Raw genomic sequence first — 22,392 nt, forward strand, 5'->3', positions numbered from 1 at the left:
TGACAGCTTTCCATAAACGTGAAAGGCCGGCCTGCATATATGCTCCGTCTTCTGTACGCATCTATATGTGTTTCTGCCCCTCGTCACGCCGCGGTTTGAGAATCCCCGCGATGCGTCGTCAGCTGGAGAACACGGCGTAACATTGAACCCCCTTTCTCCGTCTTAACACTTTCATCTGGAATGTAATTAGCGCAGCGGCAAGAGGCTTAGCGCTCAGCCCCCGACCAAGGTAACTGTAGGCAGCCCCTAATCCCTCGTAGCCTAATGGGATTAGCTCCGGAGGGGAAGGGAACCCATGTCACACGCACAAATACATTAAAAAAAACCTCCTCCTCTAGCGCGCTATCCATCTCTCTCTGAGCCATTCCACTATCTGTCTAACAGGATTAGACCAGAATTGGCCATTTTCTTTAAAAGGAAAAAAAACACATCTGGTCCACTCGGTGTCATCGTCGTGACGATGATCGGATGGAAATAATGAGCTCGGAGTGTAGAAGTGAACCACAGTCGACGGGAAGACCTAAATCTAAACTGGTTCTAATTGTTGCACAAAAGATTCCTTCCCCGAAAAGTTTTAAAAGATTCACTTTTCAGTTCAAAAATAATAACAACCAGCGACGTTACAAAAGCATTTGTGCTCATCGAGCGCAGCGAAGACATGGAAGCAAGTTCAATTCATTATTAACGCAAAAGAAAGACGCTCACCACATGTTCCGTCGTGTGACTCTGCCTCCGACGCCGCACAGCACAGGAGCTGGAGGACACTTGAGCTCACCGATGCTAAGAATCCAATCTTTTCACAGCGTTTCCAGGTATTGGTGCCTTCATATTTGATAGGCCTTTCATACACTCCCACGTTTTCTGCACTACACTTCAGTTCAACCAGCAGCGATCCCAGAGAGGCAGCGACTGCTTCACTGCTGAGTCACACAACTACGTTACAGTAAAAAATGGGTACTTTACATGTTCTGTTTGTCATTAATATTTCATATGTTTAGTAATTAAGACAACACACACACACACACACACACACACACACACACACACACACACACACACAGCAGCCAGAGTGCAGAGCCATTCCGAATCAATGCTCCATCTCTGATCCCATTGCGGTGCCGCTGTTGATCGAGAAGCCTGGGCCACGGAGACCACCCATATACCCCCCAGCTCGTTCCAGCACCCCTGAGTCTTGGTCATGGAGACACGTCGGCTCTCATCACTCATCGGACATACTCCCCCGCAAACAAGCATCGATGCACATGTATAACACACACACACACACACACACACACACACACACACACACAGACTAATCAAGGACATCAGGCAAAGTGAAACTTGATCAGTGTAAACAACCTAATCAGATTTGCTTCAATTTGATGTGTGTGTGTGTGTGTGTGTGTGTGTGTGTGTGTGTGTGTGTGTGTGTGTGTGTGTGTGTGTGTGTGTGTGTGTGTGTGTGTGTGTGTGTGTACCTAATCCAGGTCATGAGCTCCACAGTGTCTGGATCAAAAAACTCCCTCAGTTCTGATAGCTCCTCCATCAGCTTAGGCCAGAACTAGAAGGAAACAGACAGGTGATGGAGATTCATAAAAGGCCGTGAAGCAGAGCGTCAAAGCCAGCGACGTATCTTACATAACATCTCCTCACTGCACTGAACACAACAGGGTGTGTGACAGACATTTAGACCCTTCGGACCGAGAGAAAGAAATAAACAGGGATGCAATCATTCCGGGTGTCCTGATTACGATCCAATTGCTTGTTATCATTTTCTCCCGCAACTTGCAATTCAGGTTGCTATTTTTTGACTTTGCTCACGTCGTTGCGCAACAGCTTTTCACAAGCGGCTCCGTAATGAGACCAGCTATGCAGACGACGAACACAGGACGGGGCAGAGGAAGCGGCATACCTTGTAATACAGGCAACCGATCACCAACAGCGGGACGGCGTGTCTGACGAGCCTCAACTGCGAAACAAGGGGAAGAAAAACAGCAGTGAGGAAATGAGAGCACACAATCGGGAAAAGTGAGAGTCAAGCGGAGATATACCTCAAAATGAAGACGAGCACAGAATGAGATAAAGGGGGGGGGTTAACAGACGGACAGGGCAGCATTGCTCACAAGTATCACATCTTATCTGAGCCAAACGCTGTCGCTGTCATGTTATGTTATGACCACACTGACACCTAGTGGCCTCAGTGGCGACGTCGTCACCAGTCACATGCAGCTCACTGGGCACCGGGCAGCTCGGAACAATAGAAACGGGAGATACGAGACACATTGTGTCTGATTATGGTGCCGTAAAAAGTTAGAGACCAACCGGCATGCTCATTGGAGACTGCTAATGTTGGCTGTCACTGGAACTTTGTATCAAACCTCAATGCTCTCTGAGCACCGTCATTTAAATGTAATTTAACGTCAATTTACCGTCTGTTTGCTCAGACAGATAATAACTTATTTGAGACAGAATTTTGTTTGAGGCAAAGCTCTTGTCGCGCTGCTTTTGTTACCACACCGATGCTCTCAGGTGTTTGCTATAATTTGTTAGATAAGAGCAATGTTTCATAGCTCAACGTGTGAATGTTCCTGAAACTAAGACCTTGTGTTTGTATAGTAACACTGTGGAGCTGCCCGTGTGTGTTCAGATAGTTCTGTACTGAGTATATACACTATATACTCATTTTTACATGTAAAAACACTTTAAGCTGCAACAACCTTCTTTTGGAATAACATTAGCATTAATTAGGAGTCATGTTCACGCTCAGAAGGGGCTGAATGTAGAGCACATGGGGCCTTGATGCAGGTGATGTTCTTCACTATTCACTACCAGCTACATCTTCCACATTACACACAACAATCTGATCTGTTGTGCAGCTTTAAAACCTGTTCCAACTTACAAGCGTCCAAAGAAAAACAACAACACAGCACACCAAAACACGACACACGCACAGAAAAAGTTTAAAATGTAACATCACACTGAATTGTGTCACACTCATGACACCCTGAGTGTGAAGATAGCTTTCAAAGACACGCGTCAAGAAAACCACTGCCGCAGATGTTTCGGAGCAGGAAGTGCTGTGAGCTCTCACCAGAACTTTGTTGTTGCAGCCGAGCGTGTTGAGAAGCAGAGTCCACAGCTCCTTCCCACACACACCGTAGGCCGCGACCGCACACATGTGGCCGGTCCATATATACTTCATCCTGAGTGGGAGACAGAGGCAATGACATCAAGCAGAGTGGGCTGTTAAAAAGGTCGTCTCACCTGGTTCCAGTTCCACTTACTATGTGTGTGTTTGGTTTCATTCTCCGTGATACAAGGACAGAAAGATTTCTCTTTGAATTTGATGCTTGGACTTTAGGATGTTCCCTCGAGCCGCCAGTGGGGAACATTACATTCAAACAAGGCAACCAAATTGTCTTTAGTGTAGCGGACGACTTAGCGAAACGGTTCCAGGGCTGGGTAGACTTCATTTAGAGACATTTTTTTTTTGTGTTAGATCTATGTTCTGATTCAAAGCACATGAATCAGAGTTCTCAAACAAATGAGGGAACGATTGAGTGAGCAGCGGGGAGAAGACTGAGGATGAAATGAGCTGAAACCTTGTTGACAGGAGCAGAGAGAGACACAGAGAGAGAGAGAGAGAGAGAAAGAGACAGAGAGAGAGACAGAGACACAGAGAGAGAGAGAGAGAGAGAGAGAGAGAGAGAGAGAGAGAAAGAGACAGAGAGAGAGAGAGACAGAGAGAGACAGAGACACAGAGAGAGAGAGAGAGAGAAAGAGACAGAGAGAGAGACAGAGAGAGACAGAGACACAACAGAAAAAGAGAGAGACAGAAACACAGAGAGAGACAGAGAAATAGACAGAGAGAGAGACAGAGAGAGACACAGAGAGAGAGAGACACAGAGAGAGAGAGACAGAGACACAGAGAGAGAGACTGAGACACAGAGAGAGAGACAGAGAGAGAGACAGAGACACAGAGAGAGAGACAGAGAGAGACAGAGACACAGAGAGAGATAGAGAGAGAGATAGAGAGACAGAGACAGAAAGAGACAGAGACACAGAAAGAGAGAGAAAGAGACAGAGAGAGAGACAGAGAGAGAGACAGAGAGAGACAGAGACACAGAGAGACAGAGACACAGAGAAAGAGAGAGACAGAAACACAGAGAGAGACAGAGAAAGAGACAGAGAGAGAGAGACAGAGAGAGAGACAGAGAGAGACACAGAGAGAGAGACAGAGAGAGAGAGAGAGAGAGAGAGAGACAGAGACAGAGAGAGACTGAGACACAGAGAGAGAGACAGAGAGAGAGACAGAGACACAGAGAGAGAGACAGAGAGAGACAGAGACACAGAGAGAGAGACAGAGAGAGACAGAGACACAGAGAGAGATAGAGAGAGAGATAGAGAGAGACAGAGACACAGAGAGAGAGACAGAGAGATAGAGCGAGCGAGAGAGAGAGAGAGAGAGAGAGAGAGAGAGAGAGAGAGAGAGAGAGAGAGAGAGAGAGAGAAGGCATGAGGAAGTGCCGCCTCACAGAAATAAATCTCAGTACCTTTTTTAATGCAAAGGAGCTGTCTGACAGGAACGAATGGCTTTCTGCTCTTTTGGCCTTTCGCTCTTCATCAGCATTTGAGGGAAAGTGCTGAAATCAAATGTGTCACTTTCTCCACCACCTGGCTGCCGCCGCATGAAAGGCTCTCGGATTGTTCTCCCCTTGCATGAATTCAATCAGTGCCTGACTGTAAAAGGGATGCACTGTATATACATATATATATATATGTATATATATGAAATGGGCAGTAAATCACATGCCATTCCAAATCCTACCCGGCACACATGTACCACAAGAGCACAATGTGCATCAGCGACAGAGTGACCCGGCTACCTTTCACACAGCGCTCAGAATCCTATTCAAATGAAGTTGCTTAAGTGAACGTTTGAAAACCTGCGTCCAAATATTCCCCTCTGCTTTCGGTCGGACTAATTGCAGGTTACTATAGAGAAATACCACAACGCGTTATCTAGCGGGAGCAGTGCAGGAATAGTTGCTCAAGCAGCACATAAGCCCTGGTCATAGTTTTTGATTAGTCATTTCTAATAAATAAAGCAAAAAGCACATTTTGGAGAGGTCACATGGGATTACAGTGCCATGGCCTTTTTCCTATTATTTATTTTATTGTTACATAAAACCAGCCATCTACAAGCAATTTTATGTTATCAATAATTCATAATGCCCTTAAAGTAGCTGGGATATATGCCAGGCTTGTATACTGGCCTGTTGTCTTCTACAGTTAACCACACGTTTTTGTAAAAATACAATTTGATCAATGATGATAGTAGATTACATCTTTGGGAAATTGTCAGATGGTAACTGAGTGAGTGAGAAACATCTTCAATAAATGACTGATATTCATCATTTCACACATTTAACGGTTCCCTCTACGGAAGTCAGAGCATATCTATCGACATGGGCTAGCAGCTAACGGTGCTAGCAGCTAACGGTGCTAACAGCTAACGGTGCTAACAGCGCAAACGACGGCAACAGTGCGTACGAGAAGTTGACGTAGTCACCATGGCGTCACCCATTGGTTGGTGGACGGAGGTGACAGAGAGAGGAAAACACTGAATAAGACAATTTTAGGCAACAAAAAAAGTCGCAATTAACTTCCATGAACTGAAAACACACGCGGTGAAAGGTTTTAAGCTGTAAGACATAAACACAGACAACGCCTCGGTAGCGACCTGGCGATCACTGTGTAGCCCCGCCCCTAAATCATCCCCTGCTTTATGGTGTGTTTGACTCTAAATGGAGCATAAGTTACTAAATGAACATCATGCTGTATTGAAGAAGACTGTAAACTAGAGATTGAGACCATAAACTCATGTTTACAGAGGGAATAAATCAAGAGAGAAGTAGAGTCATTTTAGACTAGACTTCTATACAACCAGAGGAGTCGCCCCCTGGTGGCCTTTTGAAAGAATGCAAGTTGAAGGCACTTTAGCAGAACTGAACTCGACGATATCAAAAGAAAAACCTGAGGAAATGTTTTAAGGATCACAAAAAAAGACCTTTGCGAGGAAAAACGGGGAACACAGAACTGTACAGCGACTGCACCGAGTGAAAAATGGAGGCATCTGTTGCTGCGGTGGAGGCCAACATTGTTTGCTGGTCATAGTTCTGGTGTGACCAACACAAGCACATTTGTCACGAGCCAGCATGTCACAGCGGCAGTGGAAGCCGCCAGCTCAGAGAGCGGAAACATTCTGGGAATTAAAAAAAAAACGAAGAAGCTGGTTATGAAAGTCGCCCGCAAGTATGATGTTTCTGTTCGATGGTGAGGCCGAGGTGGCGGCGCTGGAGTCAGGGCTCCGGAGTCTGGCTTCTATAACTGGGGCCTCAGAGGGAACCTGCCAATGGACGATGCACTTAGGTGAACCAGAGAAATGGGCTACGGGGTTTGTGTGTTTGCCAACAAGACAAGAGAAGCACCATGAAACGGGAGATCATGTGAGGTGAGGGGAATGAGGCTGATTGTTGAAAAGGAGCGACACACAAGGTGAAATATCTAACAGTACAGAGAAAGTGCCATGTAGAGTTTTTATTCTCTGCTTTTGAATACGGTTTTGACCTCCCAAATTTGCGCTAGAAGTGGCCTCAGCATCTTTCGATTCCCATTTTGCGTGTCGGTTTACAAATGATCTCGTGAGGGTGCTTCACCTACAGCATCTCTTAGCATCCATAGAAATTGTGTCGTAAAGTAGGAATAAAAGTTTTGTGACCAGAGGCCATCGCTTACTATACCCCTCCCCAGAAAACAGCGATCGTCTAATCACAGGCAAGGAGCCGTGACAAGGCATAGCAGGTGGAGCTCTGGCTTTGTCCACATGCAGAAGTAGTGTCCATGAGGCTGCAGGAAGAGACCATCTGCATTAAAGCCTCTGGAGTGTGGCATCTATTTTTCTAGCATTTCCAAAGCCGAAAATACAAGAGCAAAAAGTGTAAAGAATGGATTAAACGGTGCGTTTATCTTTGCTCCACTGTAAGCTGCAAATAGCTTAGCATAGCTGACAGCATGTGTGGCTGAGTAGTTTACTTACTTGTTAAATCTAAAGTCCACGGAGCACATCACTAACTAATTACATTAGTTTATGCTGTTACAGGTTACGTTGTGCTTTTATTTAGCCAATGTCATGGTCAGCTTCCAGAGAAGGAGTGAGAGACGCTGCTCAGTTTTCTTTCTTTTGTTTCCGTCGAGTTTGAATGAAGCGTGTTTTACAATGAGGCAATTAAGCTAGTCCCATTTCGGTGAAAGAGAGAAACTTCAATTCAGAAGGTGTACGGTTGTATTGCTGTGTATGTTTTTCTTGTTTATGTATTAGACTAAAACAGCTGAGAGAACTGAAACTACAGGGGGCTCACACACACATCGTCACGAATATAACGGCAACTGTCAGTTGCTGGGATGACGGTGGCCGGTCAGACAATTTTAACATTATTGCCAAACTAGGAATGTCACGAGAACCGACGTGTCAGTACCCGGTTGATACGGAAATTCTGAAAACGTGACGGCCCTCGTTCCGCTTCAGAGCCGCAGGTACCGTTAATACTGGCCGGAGGGGGCTCGAGACTTAAACCTGAAAGGACGCAGTAAAGTCGTTTCCCCTGGTAACGCCACATTTTGAACAACAAACCTGTGTTGAAATCATGGAGGAAAGCTAGTTAACGTTAGCGGTTTGCACCCAGTGGGCAGCACAGTCCTGCGGAGCCAACGGCTAACGTTAACGGATTACATTGAGTTTCATTATGATGTGTTCAAGCTCTACTCAGTAAAAATTAGTATTCAGGGAAGGTAAATTATGGCATGATCACAATGTGCTCAAATGTAGTCTTGTAAAATGTAGTTTGTGGCAAGAAGAAGATTTGAAGAAAATGTTTTCACATTATTATAAATATTAGAGAGAGAATTATGACCAGGCGGCAACCTTCAGATCTGAAAAGTGAAGCCAATGCAGAAGTGCTTTAAACTTGCATTCTCTCTAGTGTCCACCAGGGGGCGACTCCTCTGGTTGTATAGAAGTCTATGAGAAAATGACTACTTCTCTCTTGATTTATTCCCTCAGTAAACATTGTAAACATGAGTTTATGGTTTCAAGTCTTCTTCAATACAGCATGATGTTCATTTAGTACATTATGGTCCGTTTAGAGTCAAACAGACCATAAAGCAGGGGATGCTTTAGGGCGGAGCTACCTTGTGATTGACAGGTCGCTATCGGAGTCGTATACAGCGTCTCTCTTCCGCAGTCCAAATATGCTCACTTCCGTTCACTGGTTGCATTAAAACAAGATGGTGACGGACAAAATGCTAAACTCAAGGCTTCAAAACGGCAGACCACAAACTAATGGGTTCAGTCACGAAGACTACGTCCTCCTCTTATAAACACAGTGATTACAACCTTTTTAACTTCCCAACACTAGCTCTAGATGCTATTGTTTTGTTTTAGTTTTTTTACATGGAAGCTTAGCAGTCAAACAGTGTTTTGCTGGAACAAATAAAGTCTGGCCTTACATTGTTTCTTGCAATACAAGACAAATGCCGTTTCTTTATTGCCATGTCTTCTCCTGGCGACTTTTTGTCTGAGAAGCTGGGCTCCAGCCTCAGTCCAGCCATCATTAAAACCCCTTTCACAAGACTGTCCCTTCAAAACAAGTCAGACCAAGAGGGACGGGGCTTAGCAAGCGGTCTGTTGCATTCTTGTGTTGCCTTGTGTAGTGCAAATTAACGACGAAACACGTACAGCTGTTCAGCAGTAACCCGCTGCTCAGACTGGCAGCGTGTGCCGGGGCATAAGCCGGCGTGGGATGGTGCTCGGAGCGGAGGGCTGATCAAGGCTAAAGTGGACCACTCAGACACTTGGTGAAAAGCATTTGAGAGGCACTTTCCGGGATTCCAAGCATCTGCTCACGAGCATGCACAATCAAGAATCAAGCCAGCAGAGAGGAAAAGTACATCTGAAGAGGTCCCCGTCTGGGAATCTAAGCGCCGCGGCTACTTAGGAATGTGTGCGAATCTCAGATAACTGCGTGTACGCGATCCTGCAATTACACGAGCTCACCTCATAGTGCTGAAAGCCAGGAGGCCGTAGAACAGCGTATGCAACAGATTGTAGGCCACGTCTGGACGAAAGGCCGCCGCTCGCGCCTCTCCGCCTCCTTTCCTCTCCTCGGCTGAACCTCCTTTAGGTCTGCAAACAGAAAACAAAACAAAAAAGGGCAGCGAGACAGAAGACAGCAGTGATACATAAAACATTACAGCCAGACGGAGGGTAGGTGGGTGGAATTATTCAGATTATTCAGATTTCAGTAGCTGTTCTTCAGATTGCATTAGCCGCTTACGCACAAGCGGACACGCAGTGATGCACACCCACGGGCGTTTGTGTCTGCGGGAGTCAGCGCGCAGACAAACAGGGAAAAAAAGGCCCGAGGGCAGCGGTGTCACTCCCACGACTTGGCCTCCCGCGCCGAATCAGACGGACAGCGGCTCCCATTTGAATGCAAATCCAATCTGAAGCTCTTGCTTCTACGTGAGGTGGGGTAAACTGGATTAGATGAATCCCCCGAATTGGCAAACAGCCCTTTGTTCTACGAGGTTAGTATTCCAGCCCTCCAACGGGCAGAGGGCGAGTTGATATGCTAATGTCATTAGCTCAGCGCAGGCCCTCACCTTGCACCGCAGGCAAATGGAGCCGGTAGAAAATTCTGTTTTGCGGAGCGGCGAAGCAACAACGCCATTTCTGAATCTGCAGCAGGTGTCCGGCGGAGACTTGGGGCTGGTGACTACCACTGAGACTGGGATCCTGCCTCCGACAGCCATCCTGATGTCCTCCTCTAAACTGAACCTCCTTTTATGCCCACTATCCTGTTCCTCTCCGCCAAGTTTGAGGGTTACACACTTAATATCTGCTCACGTAAAGCGTTAACCTGAGCTATCCCTTAACGGTGGAAAATGCATCTCTTCCTCATGCATTTCTTAATCAAGAACACGATTTTCAATTTTGTTAAAGTTGTGTTAGAAGGAATTTGAACAAACTTCATGTTAGCTCTCATTAATTCTTTTTTTTTAAATCTTGTCACTCACATTAAAATGAGGCCAAAGGGAGATGTTGAGAAGTATTAACATAATATTATTTACATAATATTTCAACCCTATAATAAGTGCCACTTGATAATAATCATTAATAGAGTGGAAGTTGAGAGAAAACGTGTTCACCACGTGTGTTCCCGTTTACCTCCTCCGGCACAGAGCTGCCAAACGCCGTCTTCCACGCGACGGAATAAAGTTGCTTCCACGTCACCCCCCCCCCCCACCCCTCCCGTCCCTCCCGTCCCGCCGTCACCCACCTGAGGTTCTGCAGTGCAGCCGCCGCCAGCATGGCGCTGAGCAGCAGCAGGGTGAGGGCGTAGGGGTACAGCAGCAGGGTGCCGGCCAGGCGCTCCAACGTGTCGAGGGGCAGCAGGCCAAAGGCCTCCTCGCACAGATACAGACTGGCATCGAAATCCCTGCAGGAGGGAGGGACGCAGACGAAGAGAGAGACAAATGGGAGGAATAGAGAGAGAGAGAAAGGGGGAAGACGGACACAAAAGAAGAGAGGTTTGTGATTAAAACTCCCAAAGAAAAACAAAACAGCACCAATATGGCAACAGTTTGGATTTGAAGCAGTTTGAAGAGGTGAGCCGGTGCCAGTGTTTAATTATCACGCTGTGTGGAAGAGACTCGGTTCTTTCTGTTCATGTGAAAGGAAACATCTGGCTTGACTTAAACATTTCTTTCCTAACTTTAAAAATATAAAAATAAAAAAAAGACTTGTTATTCATAATTAAAATAATAAATCGGTAGGAAATCTGTTAAATTAACAGAAACTACAAATCAAGTGTACAGCTTCTTAATGCAGCAACTAATTTAAAACTTGCACAATAATTCAGATTGCAGTGTTTACTGTATAGTATAAAAACATAAGACTTGAATTGATGCAGCTGTTTGAGTCAGTATTGGCCCGATAGCCGATATCAGTGCATCCCAGCAACTTCTGTGGGTTTTGGTATTTAGGGAAGCCTCCCAACATTCACCGGATATAGTAACATAGGTCTGTCGAATACATGTAGTGGAGTAAAACTAATGTAGAGCAGTGGAAGACGAAAGTAGCATGAAGTGCAAAACCTGCCTGACTGTAAATGCACCCAGTAACTAGTTCATATATGATTTTCACAGGACGTCTTGATCGTCATGATCCAGCTGACTGCATGTTTGGCCTCAGGGTTTGTTGCTCTGACAACAACACCGGATCATTTTAAGGCCAGTGTTGAAGCACTGAAGAGTGCCGGCTTTGTCCAATCATCCACAATCAAATCAAGATACGTTATCGATCCGTGTATGAAGAACAACGGAGCCCAGTTCTACAAACCAGCGATAAAAAACAACCTCTGTGAGCTGAAGAGAAGTGCATTATTACCGACGTGTTTCTTTCACAATGAAACACAAAAGCATACTTTACTTAAAGGTGTTTTCTAAATAAACTGCGTCCACTATCTCAATAAAGCATGAATGCAGTGTACCTGTTTTTCTACAGCGCTGCTCCTGGTTAAACAAGCCGTGCTGTAATTGATCTGAGGACTGAGATATCGGAGGAATGAAATCAGTGTTGGCGAGTGAGAGACAGAGGCGGAGACGGAGAGAGCGTGGAGCAAGCGCTGCTTTCTCCCAGCCTCCTAAATAATTGAAAGAGGGGGGGGGGGGGTTGTGAGCCGTGTTATCTGCCACCACGGAGCAGCTATCAAGTGGCTGAGCAGCTCAACACACACACACACACACACACACACACACACACACACACACACACACACACACACACACACACACACACACACACACACACACACGGTATCTGATCGGTGGGAGGCCTGGTGGCGTTACCCCGACATCTATTATTCACACACACTTCACACTCCGGGTGCTACAACACTGGTGCTCAGAGAGTAACGCCGTCGAGCTGCATCGAGTCAAGAGGTGTGCGAGCTCAGGCTGTGTAGACTCTGATGTGGTGGTGGTGGTGGAGAGGAGGACACTGAAGAAACTATCATCCATATTGGATAACCAGGACCACCCTCTCCACCACCTACTGCAGGGACAGCGGAGCACTTTCTCCAACAGACTGATCCAGCTCCGCTGTCATAAGGACAGGTACAGGAGAACATTCCTGCCTACTGCTATAAGACTGTACAATAAATCACCTCGGGCCAAATCAAATCGTTAAACCTCTGCACTACTGTTTATTTAGTTGATTTAATATTATTCTGTTCTATTCACTGTGTATATAGTGTGCATTTTTTATATAACATCTTTACTATATTATAACTGTATATATTGTGACATGTGTATCTTTCTTGTATTTTTCTTTTTATATAATATTAAGATTTTTTTTACCTGTGACCTATTGCTGCTCTGTAACCTATTGCTGCTTGTAACAAAATAATTTCCCCTCACGGGATCAATAAAGTTAGTATCTATCTATCTATCTATCTATGTGTGTGTGTGTGTGTGTGTGTGTGTGTGTGAGCACGTCTTAGTGGCAAAGTATGGATTGACGAGAGTAAAGCTTGGCGGAAGAGCGTGTCCATCTGTTCTTTGTGTGTGTGTGTGCGTGTGTGCGCGTGTGTGTGTGTGTGTGTGTGTGTGTGTGTACTGTGCCTATGCATCCACGCAGTGTGCGTTCATACCTCGTCGGCCCCAAGGCGAGCTTTGACTTGATGAATTTAAAGATGTGTTCGTCCGATCTGAGCTGAAGAGCTTTCTGTAAACACACACACACACACACACACACACACACAGAGAGAGAGATAAGGTCATCTTGTCAAGGCTAAAGATCAGCATGCTGAGATGCGTAAATATGGGGAGGAGGGCTGCAGTAGAGGGGGGGGGGGGGGGGGGGGGGGAATTGAACGGACGGGAAAACAAGGGGAGGTGATGCAGCAGTGAGGAACCTTGGCCAGGTAGTTGATGGTGAAGGTGAGGAGGAGAACCATGGCGCTGTGGAGGAGCAGTTTGGCCAGACGAACCAGCGGGCTTCCTGTCTTCAGACCGGGCTGCAACAAGAGATGAGTCAATGCTAGGCTGTCACGATTATCCAAAAACACCATTCCGTTTGTGTTTTGTCCCCAGTACCGACAGCTGTGCCGTTATTAGACAACGGAGCCTTGGTTTGTAAAGATCAACAGTTGTTACATTTTAAATTCTTCTTCAAAATGATGGTAAATGGACTTGTACTTGTAAAGAGCCTTTCTAGTCTTCCGACCCCTTAAAGAGCTTTGACACTACACGTCATCATTCACTCATTCACACAGGGGCTCCCATGCAAGGTGCCACCTGCCCATCAGGACTCTAGCTAACGTTCACACACCGCAGTCTCTGCTACAGGAGCAACTTGGGGTCGAGTGTCTCGTCCAAGGACACACGGACTAGTCGTCACAATCAGTAACTGTTTATGAATTCTTTATGGGAGGAAGTAGTCAATAACATTTCCTTTCAGTGTTGTTTTTTCCATCCATCCAAAGATTCACTTTATGGTTCACTCTACAGCCTTAGCTTAATATCTTGTCAACAAACTCAGTAATAGCGTTTGATGCCAATTCAGACCATATTGCCCTTTTAGTTTAGAGTTGATCTAAATTTAGTTTCATATTTATTCTCATTATTATTTAACCCAAGATCTTCCTCGTTTGCATTTGCCTTCATCATTTCAAGTGTTGATTGAAAGGAGAACTGTTACTGTAGCGTACAGAGAGGCTGCGTGGTATCGAGCGTGATGCTACCACACTACGGTCATGTAATTTAACAATAACGTCTTTCACCGGTCAGCTGGGAGCGAGCTGGAGAACGCGAAAACAAAAAGAAGGGCCATGAGTGGCCTTTAGATTGCAGGAGGGCCCAGAATGGTGTTTGGCCGAGCGCAAAGCGCCAGCTTGCACATTAACCAGACGGCAGCCAAAAGTTTCATTGCGGCCATTAATATTAATTAGCTACAGCTGATATCATTTGCCGCCGAAGGAGTTTTTCATTTAACCAGTGAAAGCTTGAAAACAAAAGAAAGGAACGTTGGAAATGAAGAGTTGATACGCTCAAGACGCTCCGAGAAAAAGTTGAAGTCCAAGTGAAGTCACGAGTCGCCCAAGTCCTGTGACTCCAGTCCACGCCTCTAAACCATGTTAGAATGGCTTAACGAAACATTTCACAATAAGAGCGTGGGATACGATGTAGAAATTGTCCAAAGCCAGAAATTAAATCTTTACCCAACTTCCCCCCATCTGTCTCTCCTTCCCACTGTCACAGTAAATGTTTCTGTAATTGTTGCTGTGATACGATCTGATTGAACTAAATTGCATTCACACCTGACAGTAAAATGTGTCTCCGGCATACAAATTGGAATTATCTTCTACAAAATAAATAAAAAATAAAACTGACTGCAGCTCCTCCGCGCCGCGCGGGTTAATCTTCCATCTGTGTTTTGTGAACGAGCGACAACAACTGTCTGGATATTTGTCTGTGCGACTTTGACAATTGTGATTCTCTGCTTTCCCAATTCCTGCATTTTACTTGTATTCCTCACACTCTCACACACACACACACACACACACACACACACACGCACACGCACACTAACCTGGCAGTGTCTGATGAAGAGTGCGGCTACGATGAAGCTCAGGACCAGCGATCCCAGTATCATGGAGTTACAGAACTGGAGGAGCCACACACTCAGCAGACTGCACACTTGAACAAGGTACATAGTGGTCACCTAGAGGAACGCACACACACACACACACACACACACACACACACACACACACACACACACAAGTGAGAAGTGAGACTCAAGCCAGTATCCATCAATGTGTGCAGAAGCTGTACAACTTTTTAAGACTCCTTTTTTCTTTTAGGCCATCTTTAGAGACATCTTATAACACATCATAAGTGTCTGGTCCTTGTCGGAGACATACCTGTGTGGTCGTCAGGAAATCGCCACAGTCCATGGTGTATATGATGAGCGCCTGGACGAGCAGGATGAACTGGTTGAACTGCCACGTCAGACAGAAGCAGAACGTCGTCACATACATCAACCACACCACCACCTTCTGAGAAGGCGCACGCACACACACACACACACACACACACACACACACACACACACACACACACACACACACACACACACACACACACTGGGGTTAGACATTTAAACTGGTGTAGGTTGATTATTGTAAATGGGTTGGCTGTGGGAATGGGATGATATCGGATTTCATTGCCGATCGGTATAAATACCGTTTGAGAAAATAAGTTGAGGGTGGTGAATTTTCCACTATTGGAATAATCGTGAATATCGTCAAAATGTCGTGACTTGGAAAAAGCCGCCTTGCTCGCTGCGGTAGACAAGTGAAAAATAGAGCCTGATTTCTGGATTATAGAAATGATCATGGAAGAAAAAACACGTTTTCTTGAAACAATCACCAAAACTACAGCGTTTATCATAGCCAGACACTGTAAAAACTGAAATAATAATAATCCTCAGATTGTCCACATCATGTGTTTCTAACTTCTTCAGTCAGAAAAATCAAACAAAACTAAGCTTAAAACTGTGATATTTCATCAAAAACGTTTTATTCCACACGTCCCACTTAAAATCTCGCTCTGAATAAACCTTTTGCTTTAACCAGATTCTGTTAAAAACAATAAATTCTGAGCTCCTCGGCGCAAATAGGAAGCCATGATTGATTCACCTGAGACCAACAGTCATGAGACAAAAACATCTGAGAACCTTTGACTGAACTGCAGGCTGATGAACACAGAGCATTGAGGAGATACAGGAGAGGTTGTACAAATGTGAAGAGCTCAATATATATTATATTTTTCTTTTTTTGGATAGATTCAATTGTTTGCCATTTTTTGTAAAATAAATTATCAAAAAAATTCAACTTGCGTTTTCTTCTTTTATACAATTTATAGCATTGTAACTGTGTTCTACAGCACAACAGACATGTTTGAGTTCTCTACTTCTAGCCAGGTTAAGAAATGTTTGTTTCTTAACTAAATGTGAGACGAAGTGATTCATGTTTCAGTGTCAGCGTTTTAAACATATTTCCATTATCGGAATAACATTGTGAATCCATGTTTTTTTCCTCTTTTTTTTTTGTACCTGCTGCAAGGCGGTGAGCTGAGGCCTGAGGTAACAGGTGATGGCGGTGACCTGCAGCGCTAGGAAGGGCAGAGACCAGTTCTCTCTGAGGGAGATGGTGAACTCCACACGAGTGGTATCGACCCTGATGGGGGGGGGGAGAGGGAGATAGAGAGAGAGAGAGAGAGAGAGAGAGAGAGAGAGAGAGAGAGAGAGAGAGAGAGAGAGAGAGAGAGAGAGAGGGAGGGAGGGAGAGAGAGAGCGAGAGAGAGAGAGACGGAGGGATGGAAATCAATTTTTATAAATGATGCAACATCAAAACTCTCAATTGAACGAGGTGAGACGTGTGCTGATGGAGCTAAACAACCAGAGGAGTTCCTTTAATAAGGAGGACTGGCTTAGGAGGAGGATCCGAGTCTCCTCGGGAAGAACCGTGTGCTCGGTCAATGCTTTAGGTAATACACTTGTTCCTTTTCTTTTTGTCAGTTAAAGTTAGATGGGAATGTTCACACCGCTCTCATGTCTGTAAGACTGAAAACAGTGGTAAGCAGCAAATGTGGATCCGTCCCAAAATAACAACATGTGACTGGCAGCATGTTTCTCTTGTTTCTGTTCTTTGGCTCCGAGTTATGCTCTGCTTCATGCTCTTAGATGCTTGTTTGGAAAAGGAAATGTACTTATGACTTCTGGTGACTAGTAGTTCTTTTGATTACCAATGTTGATGCACTTATTGTAAGTCGCTTTGGATAAAAGCGTCTGCTAAATGACTGTCATGTAATGTAATGACCGATAAACACGTCAGCTCATCTGATCCGTGCACAAACAAATGACAGCTCGTGATTTTACAGGGGGGTGAAGGGTAAACATGTTGAAACCTGCCCAGTCCCAGTCTTGTTTCTGTCCATGAGACGGATCATGGACAGATCACGCACGGCAAAATAAAAGCTTGAATAGGCTTTGTCACCAATAACTATGGCAATGCATTCATGGCCAACTGCTTTGGAGCAATTTCTTTTCTTTTCCACTCAACCCTGCAAGACGATAATCCTCTAGATCAGGGGTCACTAGTAGGCGGACCGCGGTCCGGATCCGGACCCAGACGCTGTTATATTCGGACCCTGGACCTAAAACCGATAGATAATTGAGAATTATTACATTTTGACGGAGCGCTTTTATTTTAACCGGCGCAGCTTTTCTAGCCTTTACGGCACTCGGTCAGTGGTCCAGGAAACAAACCGACCAATTACATGCGTTGTACATCACATCACATGATGCAGCTCAGTCAATCAAATATGGGTATTCTGACACGTTTCCTGACTGGAGTGAGATGTAGACACACGGGGGAGACGAGGAAAGAGAACGAGGAGCATTATTACGTGAGTCAGAGAAGTTGTTTCACATGACGTTCTCCAAAAAGAGAGAAGTGGTCAGAGAGACCAGAGTCTTTAACCAATAATGAACAGACTCTTATGGGTTAATTCTTCACACGGACAGTTTAAAACCAGTGTGTCTCTTATGTTCAGAGACCGTGGCGATTATTAAAAGCGGTAAAGTGAAGCTCCACTACGAGACAAAGCACAACTCTTTAGAGCAAACGTATCCACTCACATCTGAAATGAAGACACAGAAAATAAACCTAAGAGCCCAATATGATCAGAATCCTAACATGTTAATTCATTAACCAACTATGATGTTAACAGAGAGAATAGAGCTGAAACAAGTAGTTTAATAACCACACATAAAGTCCATGCTCACAGATTGCTCTTGTTAGAAGATGAAAAAAATATAATATCGTGGCTTTTTTGATTGACATCACTTCACACCTGAATGAACTGAATTTAAAGCTGCAGGGCGATTCGGTGAAATTAATTTTTCTAAAATGAATTACCTCATTTTAACCTGAGGTGAAATGATTTTGTAACTATGCATCATCTCCTCTAAATTCCCATCTGAAATTAGACAAATTGTCTCATGAATGTGATTTGAAGTTAGCTCATGCATGCGAATATGAAGGGCTTTAATTTTGAAATGCTACATCAGAATGTCCTGGTTCTCTCTGAATGAAAGCTTTAATTTTGAAATGCTACACACACACACACACACACACACACACACACACACATATGGCACTAAATAGCGCAAGTTAGATAAATGTTCCGGATCTTTGCCCGAGGAGATTTTCTCAATTTGGACCTTTTGGAATGTTAATTGAATACCCCTGCTCTAGATCAAAAAAACATCTTTACATTCACACCTGACATAAGAGAACTAGAATCTATTAAATGGCCTCATTCACAGAATTGTGCTGCTGAAGTGGTTCATTAAACTTGTGTATTTTCCCTCGTGTGGAAGAAATCATGATTCAACGTGACTTTTACTGTACAGCTGTCTTAATGACCACTTGTGAATGCTTGAATCTGTTCATTTCATTGCTCTTGTAATTAATATATCTATATATGTATATCTAGAGTGAGAGAGAGAGAGAGAGAGAGAGAGAGAGAGAGAGAGAGAGAGAGAGAGAGTGTGTGAGTGAGTGAGTGAGTGAGTGAGTGAGTGAGTGAGTGAGTGAGAGAGAGAGAGAGAGAGAGAGATTAATGCATAAGACTTAAGGCTTTTACACTCGGGGGGGCCTGACGAGTAAATGAAAGGAAAAACTATTCATACCGGCAGCGATGCAAATGTGCAACAGTTGCAGCACTTTTTCAATAAAAGGTTTGAATGGATTTGCAAACTTCCAGCGTCTAACACTCTGTCTGAGGTAAGTTGTATAGATTAAGCTACTGTATTATATCGAGTGAATTCGAGTTCCCGCTAGTAAACAATCATGCGGTGTATAAGTCTAGGGCTTTTATTGTGAAAGGTAAGAGCGGCTGGAAGGTTGAAAGGAGTAGGATACATTTGGTTCAGGACTACGGAGCCTCACTGTTGTTGTACACTAAAGAGAAAACTTTTGAGTACGTCAGTTTCACACAACGTGATTGTTTGATGCCTTTATTAGTGGTGCCAAAGCTCTGAAAAACCAACCTCGTTCTGAAAGGAATTACATAATATTCCCGTTCTGTGTGAAAGCACTAATGGCAAAAATAGACTTACACTGACTGAGAAAAAGCAATCACGGCTTAGTTTCCCTATCCAGAATCTGAGACGTTCAGATGATTTGGTGACACGTGAATTCTACAGTTATATTACATTACAACAGGGGAGAAAGTCAAAACACATTCCTCCATGGAAGTAAATAATGTGATCCAATTAACAATCAAAGCGTACAAGAGACGAAATAAATGTCAGCATGATATCAACGGCTGATTACTAACGGTAAACACTCAAGTAAATATCTGATGATTTCAGATAGAGAATGAAAAAGTGAGCAGTTCCAAAGCACACGAGTCACATATGTTGGAAAAAGAGTGGATCATTCGATGGAGATCGCTCACGTACTGGAAATGTCAGAAACGGGTATGTAAAGTGTCCCCGCAAATACTAAAGCATGACATCCCTATTAGCGGTTATATGCGCATTAATTCATTAACGCTGACAATTATTTGATCGCGCATTAACGCATTTTATTTTTTTTTATGCAATTTGTTGATGCCAGCAAATTACCCAAACAAACGGTGGAGGAGTCTTCATCACTACATGATGCAGCGTGTAAAGGAGTCTTCATCACTACGTTGATGCAGCGTGTGGAGGAGTCTTCATCACTACGTTGATGCAGCGTGTGGAGGAGTCTTCATCACTACGTTGATGCAGCGTGTGGAGGAGTCTTCATCACTACGTTGATGCAGCGTGTAAAGGAGTCTTCATCACTACGTTGGTGCGGCGTGTGGAGGAGTCTTCATCACTACGTTGATGCTGCGTGTGGAGGAGTCTTCATCACTACGTTGATGCGGCGTGTGGAGGAGTCTTCATCACTACGTTGATGCGGCGTGTGGAGGAGTCTTCATCAGACTACGTTGATGCAGCGTGTGGAGGAGTCTTCATCACTACGTTGATGCAGCGTGTGGAGGAGTCTTCATCACTACGTTGATGCAGCGTGTGGAGAAGTAGAGATAAACTAAAGACGAGCTAACAGACGCCACAGAGAAGTGGAGAGATACAAACTGCAGGACGACTAGTGTTGAGAAGACGTGGGTCTGAGGAACGTTCTCAGGATCATGAATGACGTCACGTAGGAGCCTCCCTCCAGACGCACCGTCACCAGAAGAACACACGAGTCTATGAAGAGGAGAGGACTACGAAAGAGGCGGAGTCACAACGCGCACCGGCCGTCGCTCTCACCGGAGACTACCGGACATCGCCGGGTAACCGTCGTCACCTCTGAGTTACGGTGCTTTATGTTGATGAACAGTGGGAGCTGCATTCACATGCTCTGACTGAACACAGAAGACGCACATTTTGATGAAACGTGTGGAACATTGTGTTCATGTTGCACAGCAGTGGATCGTTTAAATAAAGTCACACACTGAGCACAGATAGTAGAAATATAACTGATACTGTGTGAAGAATACTGCTGTTAAGAAGAACCTGATCTGTTTAAAGTGATTCAAACCAAATATTATTGCACTTTTGTTTATAGAGGAGTACTTTAAAATAAAAGTGCGCAATACACTACTTTTGAATTCATTATTGAACTTTGCGCACAACAATGAGATAAATCGTGATTAATCGCATAAAATCATGCAATTAAAATACTACGAAGAGCAAGTAAGAAAGGCCATTAGGAGGAATGGGGTAAACCTAGCTCCTCAGACACAGGACTAACAGCTAATGAATGACGAAGATACATCTTGAGATTTAAAGATGCACAACAGGAATCAAAGCGGGGGGGGGGGGGGGGAGTTGATTGTTCACACAAATGTCGACAACAAAAGGAGTGCGTGAATGCTTTTTTTTCTTCTTTTAAATGATATTGTTTAAAGGTGTCCTGCGGAGTGTTCTTTTAAACAAAGACTCTGTTTATGTTCACCGTTGCTACCCAAAACACATTGTGAGTGTCGTTGAGGCCTAACAAACATGTTGAATGCATTTACTTCCACATAAAACATCTGCAAAGACAATATTCCCTGAAAATGTTTGAAAACTGCATTGTTTCCAGCCACGGTCACTTGTTTACAGTACTCTTCTCCACTACAGAAATCCAGTCAGCCAAGCAAGAAGATGGCTGAAGCGACTTTTCACTGAGAAACAACTCTTTTTAACCCTCTTTACATAAAACTCCTCAGACTCAACTACCCACAACTCTGGACACTTACCAGGCATATTAAAAAGATGTGCCATATAAAATAGTAATATAAAATAGCTCATTTTAGACCAATGTAGCAATAAAGCATGGTGGAATTAGCAAGCTAGCTGACTAACTGCGGGTAATTTTTTGGAGGGAAATGATGCTGGACTGAGGGCTGGGAGGCGGGGTCAAAGGAAACATTAGTGCGCTTGCTCTATGCGGGGTTAGGGGTTCCATGCATGTGGAAGATTTCATCTGAATCCATAACTGGGAAGGTTTTTTGCTTCATGAGTCACGGAGCAGGTTTCATAGGAGTGAGCGGGGCTCCGCCTCCGACCCCGTATCCAGCTCTCTTCATACGTCCATGCTGTCCGCTAGTTAGCTTGCTAATTCCAAGCTTCCCTAAGCGACAAGAGAGTGTGGGTGAAATCGTTACTACTCCGGGGCTCGTTTTAGTGCAAAACCTCACCAGTGAGTCCGTCACTATAAACCACAAGTCGGGATTAGTTAATACGGAAGTTAGCCCACTACAACGGTCTCAAGTTGACTTGAACGGGAACGTCTGCTCTAGTCGATTTCTATGCTCTAAGACGTCATTGAATGCAGTGATTTCTTTTCTTAATTTCATTTCTGCACATCATGTCGATCTAAAGCAAACAAGCCCTGGACAGGAAATCACGACGGTCTGTTTTATACTCGTTAAATACAAAATGTTAACCTTTGACGACTGTTTTTGTATTCAGGTGTCCGTTTACTGTCGAGGAGCTTTGTTCAGCTCGGCTCTGAGCAAACAAGCAGAGCTTCTAGGTGCGCCTCCAGGAGAGATGGTAACGTCCATAAACGTCATGGCTTTATCTTTTAAAGCCAATAAAGAACGGAACAAGCTCCCCGTCGATATCAAAGAACTACAAAATGGATTTTAAGCAACCATTCTTTGTCATTTTGACGA

At 44.4% G+C, this 22,392-nt stretch overlaps 1 protein-coding gene across 3 annotated transcripts in view; it reads right to left on the reverse strand.

Moving 5' to 3' along the window:
• Positions 1–22,392, reverse strand: part of dpy19l3 (dpy-19 like C-mannosyltransferase 3) — a 53,692-nt gene that overhangs the window by 15,980 nt on the left and 15,320 nt on the right. For all 3 annotated transcript variants that reach the window (XM_068710721.1, XM_068710720.1, XM_068710719.1), the window contains 10 exons: positions 16,241–16,364; positions 15,048–15,182; positions 14,714–14,845; positions 13,038–13,139; positions 12,774–12,847; positions 10,401–10,559; positions 9,116–9,244; positions 3,092–3,203; positions 1,913–1,969; positions 1,479–1,561 (listed from right to left, as the gene is read on the reverse strand). In XM_068710721.1, the coding sequence (XP_068566822.1) occupies positions 1,479–1,561; positions 1,913–1,969; positions 3,092–3,203; positions 9,116–9,244; positions 10,401–10,559; positions 12,774–12,847; positions 13,038–13,139; positions 14,714–14,845; positions 15,048–15,182; positions 16,241–16,364 (1,107 nt within the window). The remainder of the gene's footprint in view (positions 1–1,478; positions 1,562–1,912; positions 1,970–3,091; positions 3,204–9,115; positions 9,245–10,400; positions 10,560–12,773; positions 12,848–13,037; positions 13,140–14,713; positions 14,846–15,047; positions 15,183–16,240; positions 16,365–22,392) is intronic.

This window comes from Cebidichthys violaceus, unplaced genomic scaffold (genome assembly GCF_023349555.1).
Source record: "Cebidichthys violaceus isolate CVI_PGR_0920_01 unplaced genomic scaffold, fCebVio1.0.p SCAF_16, whole genome shotgun sequence".
Classification (NCBI taxonomy): domain Eukaryota; kingdom Metazoa; phylum Chordata; class Actinopteri; order Perciformes; family Stichaeidae; genus Cebidichthys; species Cebidichthys violaceus.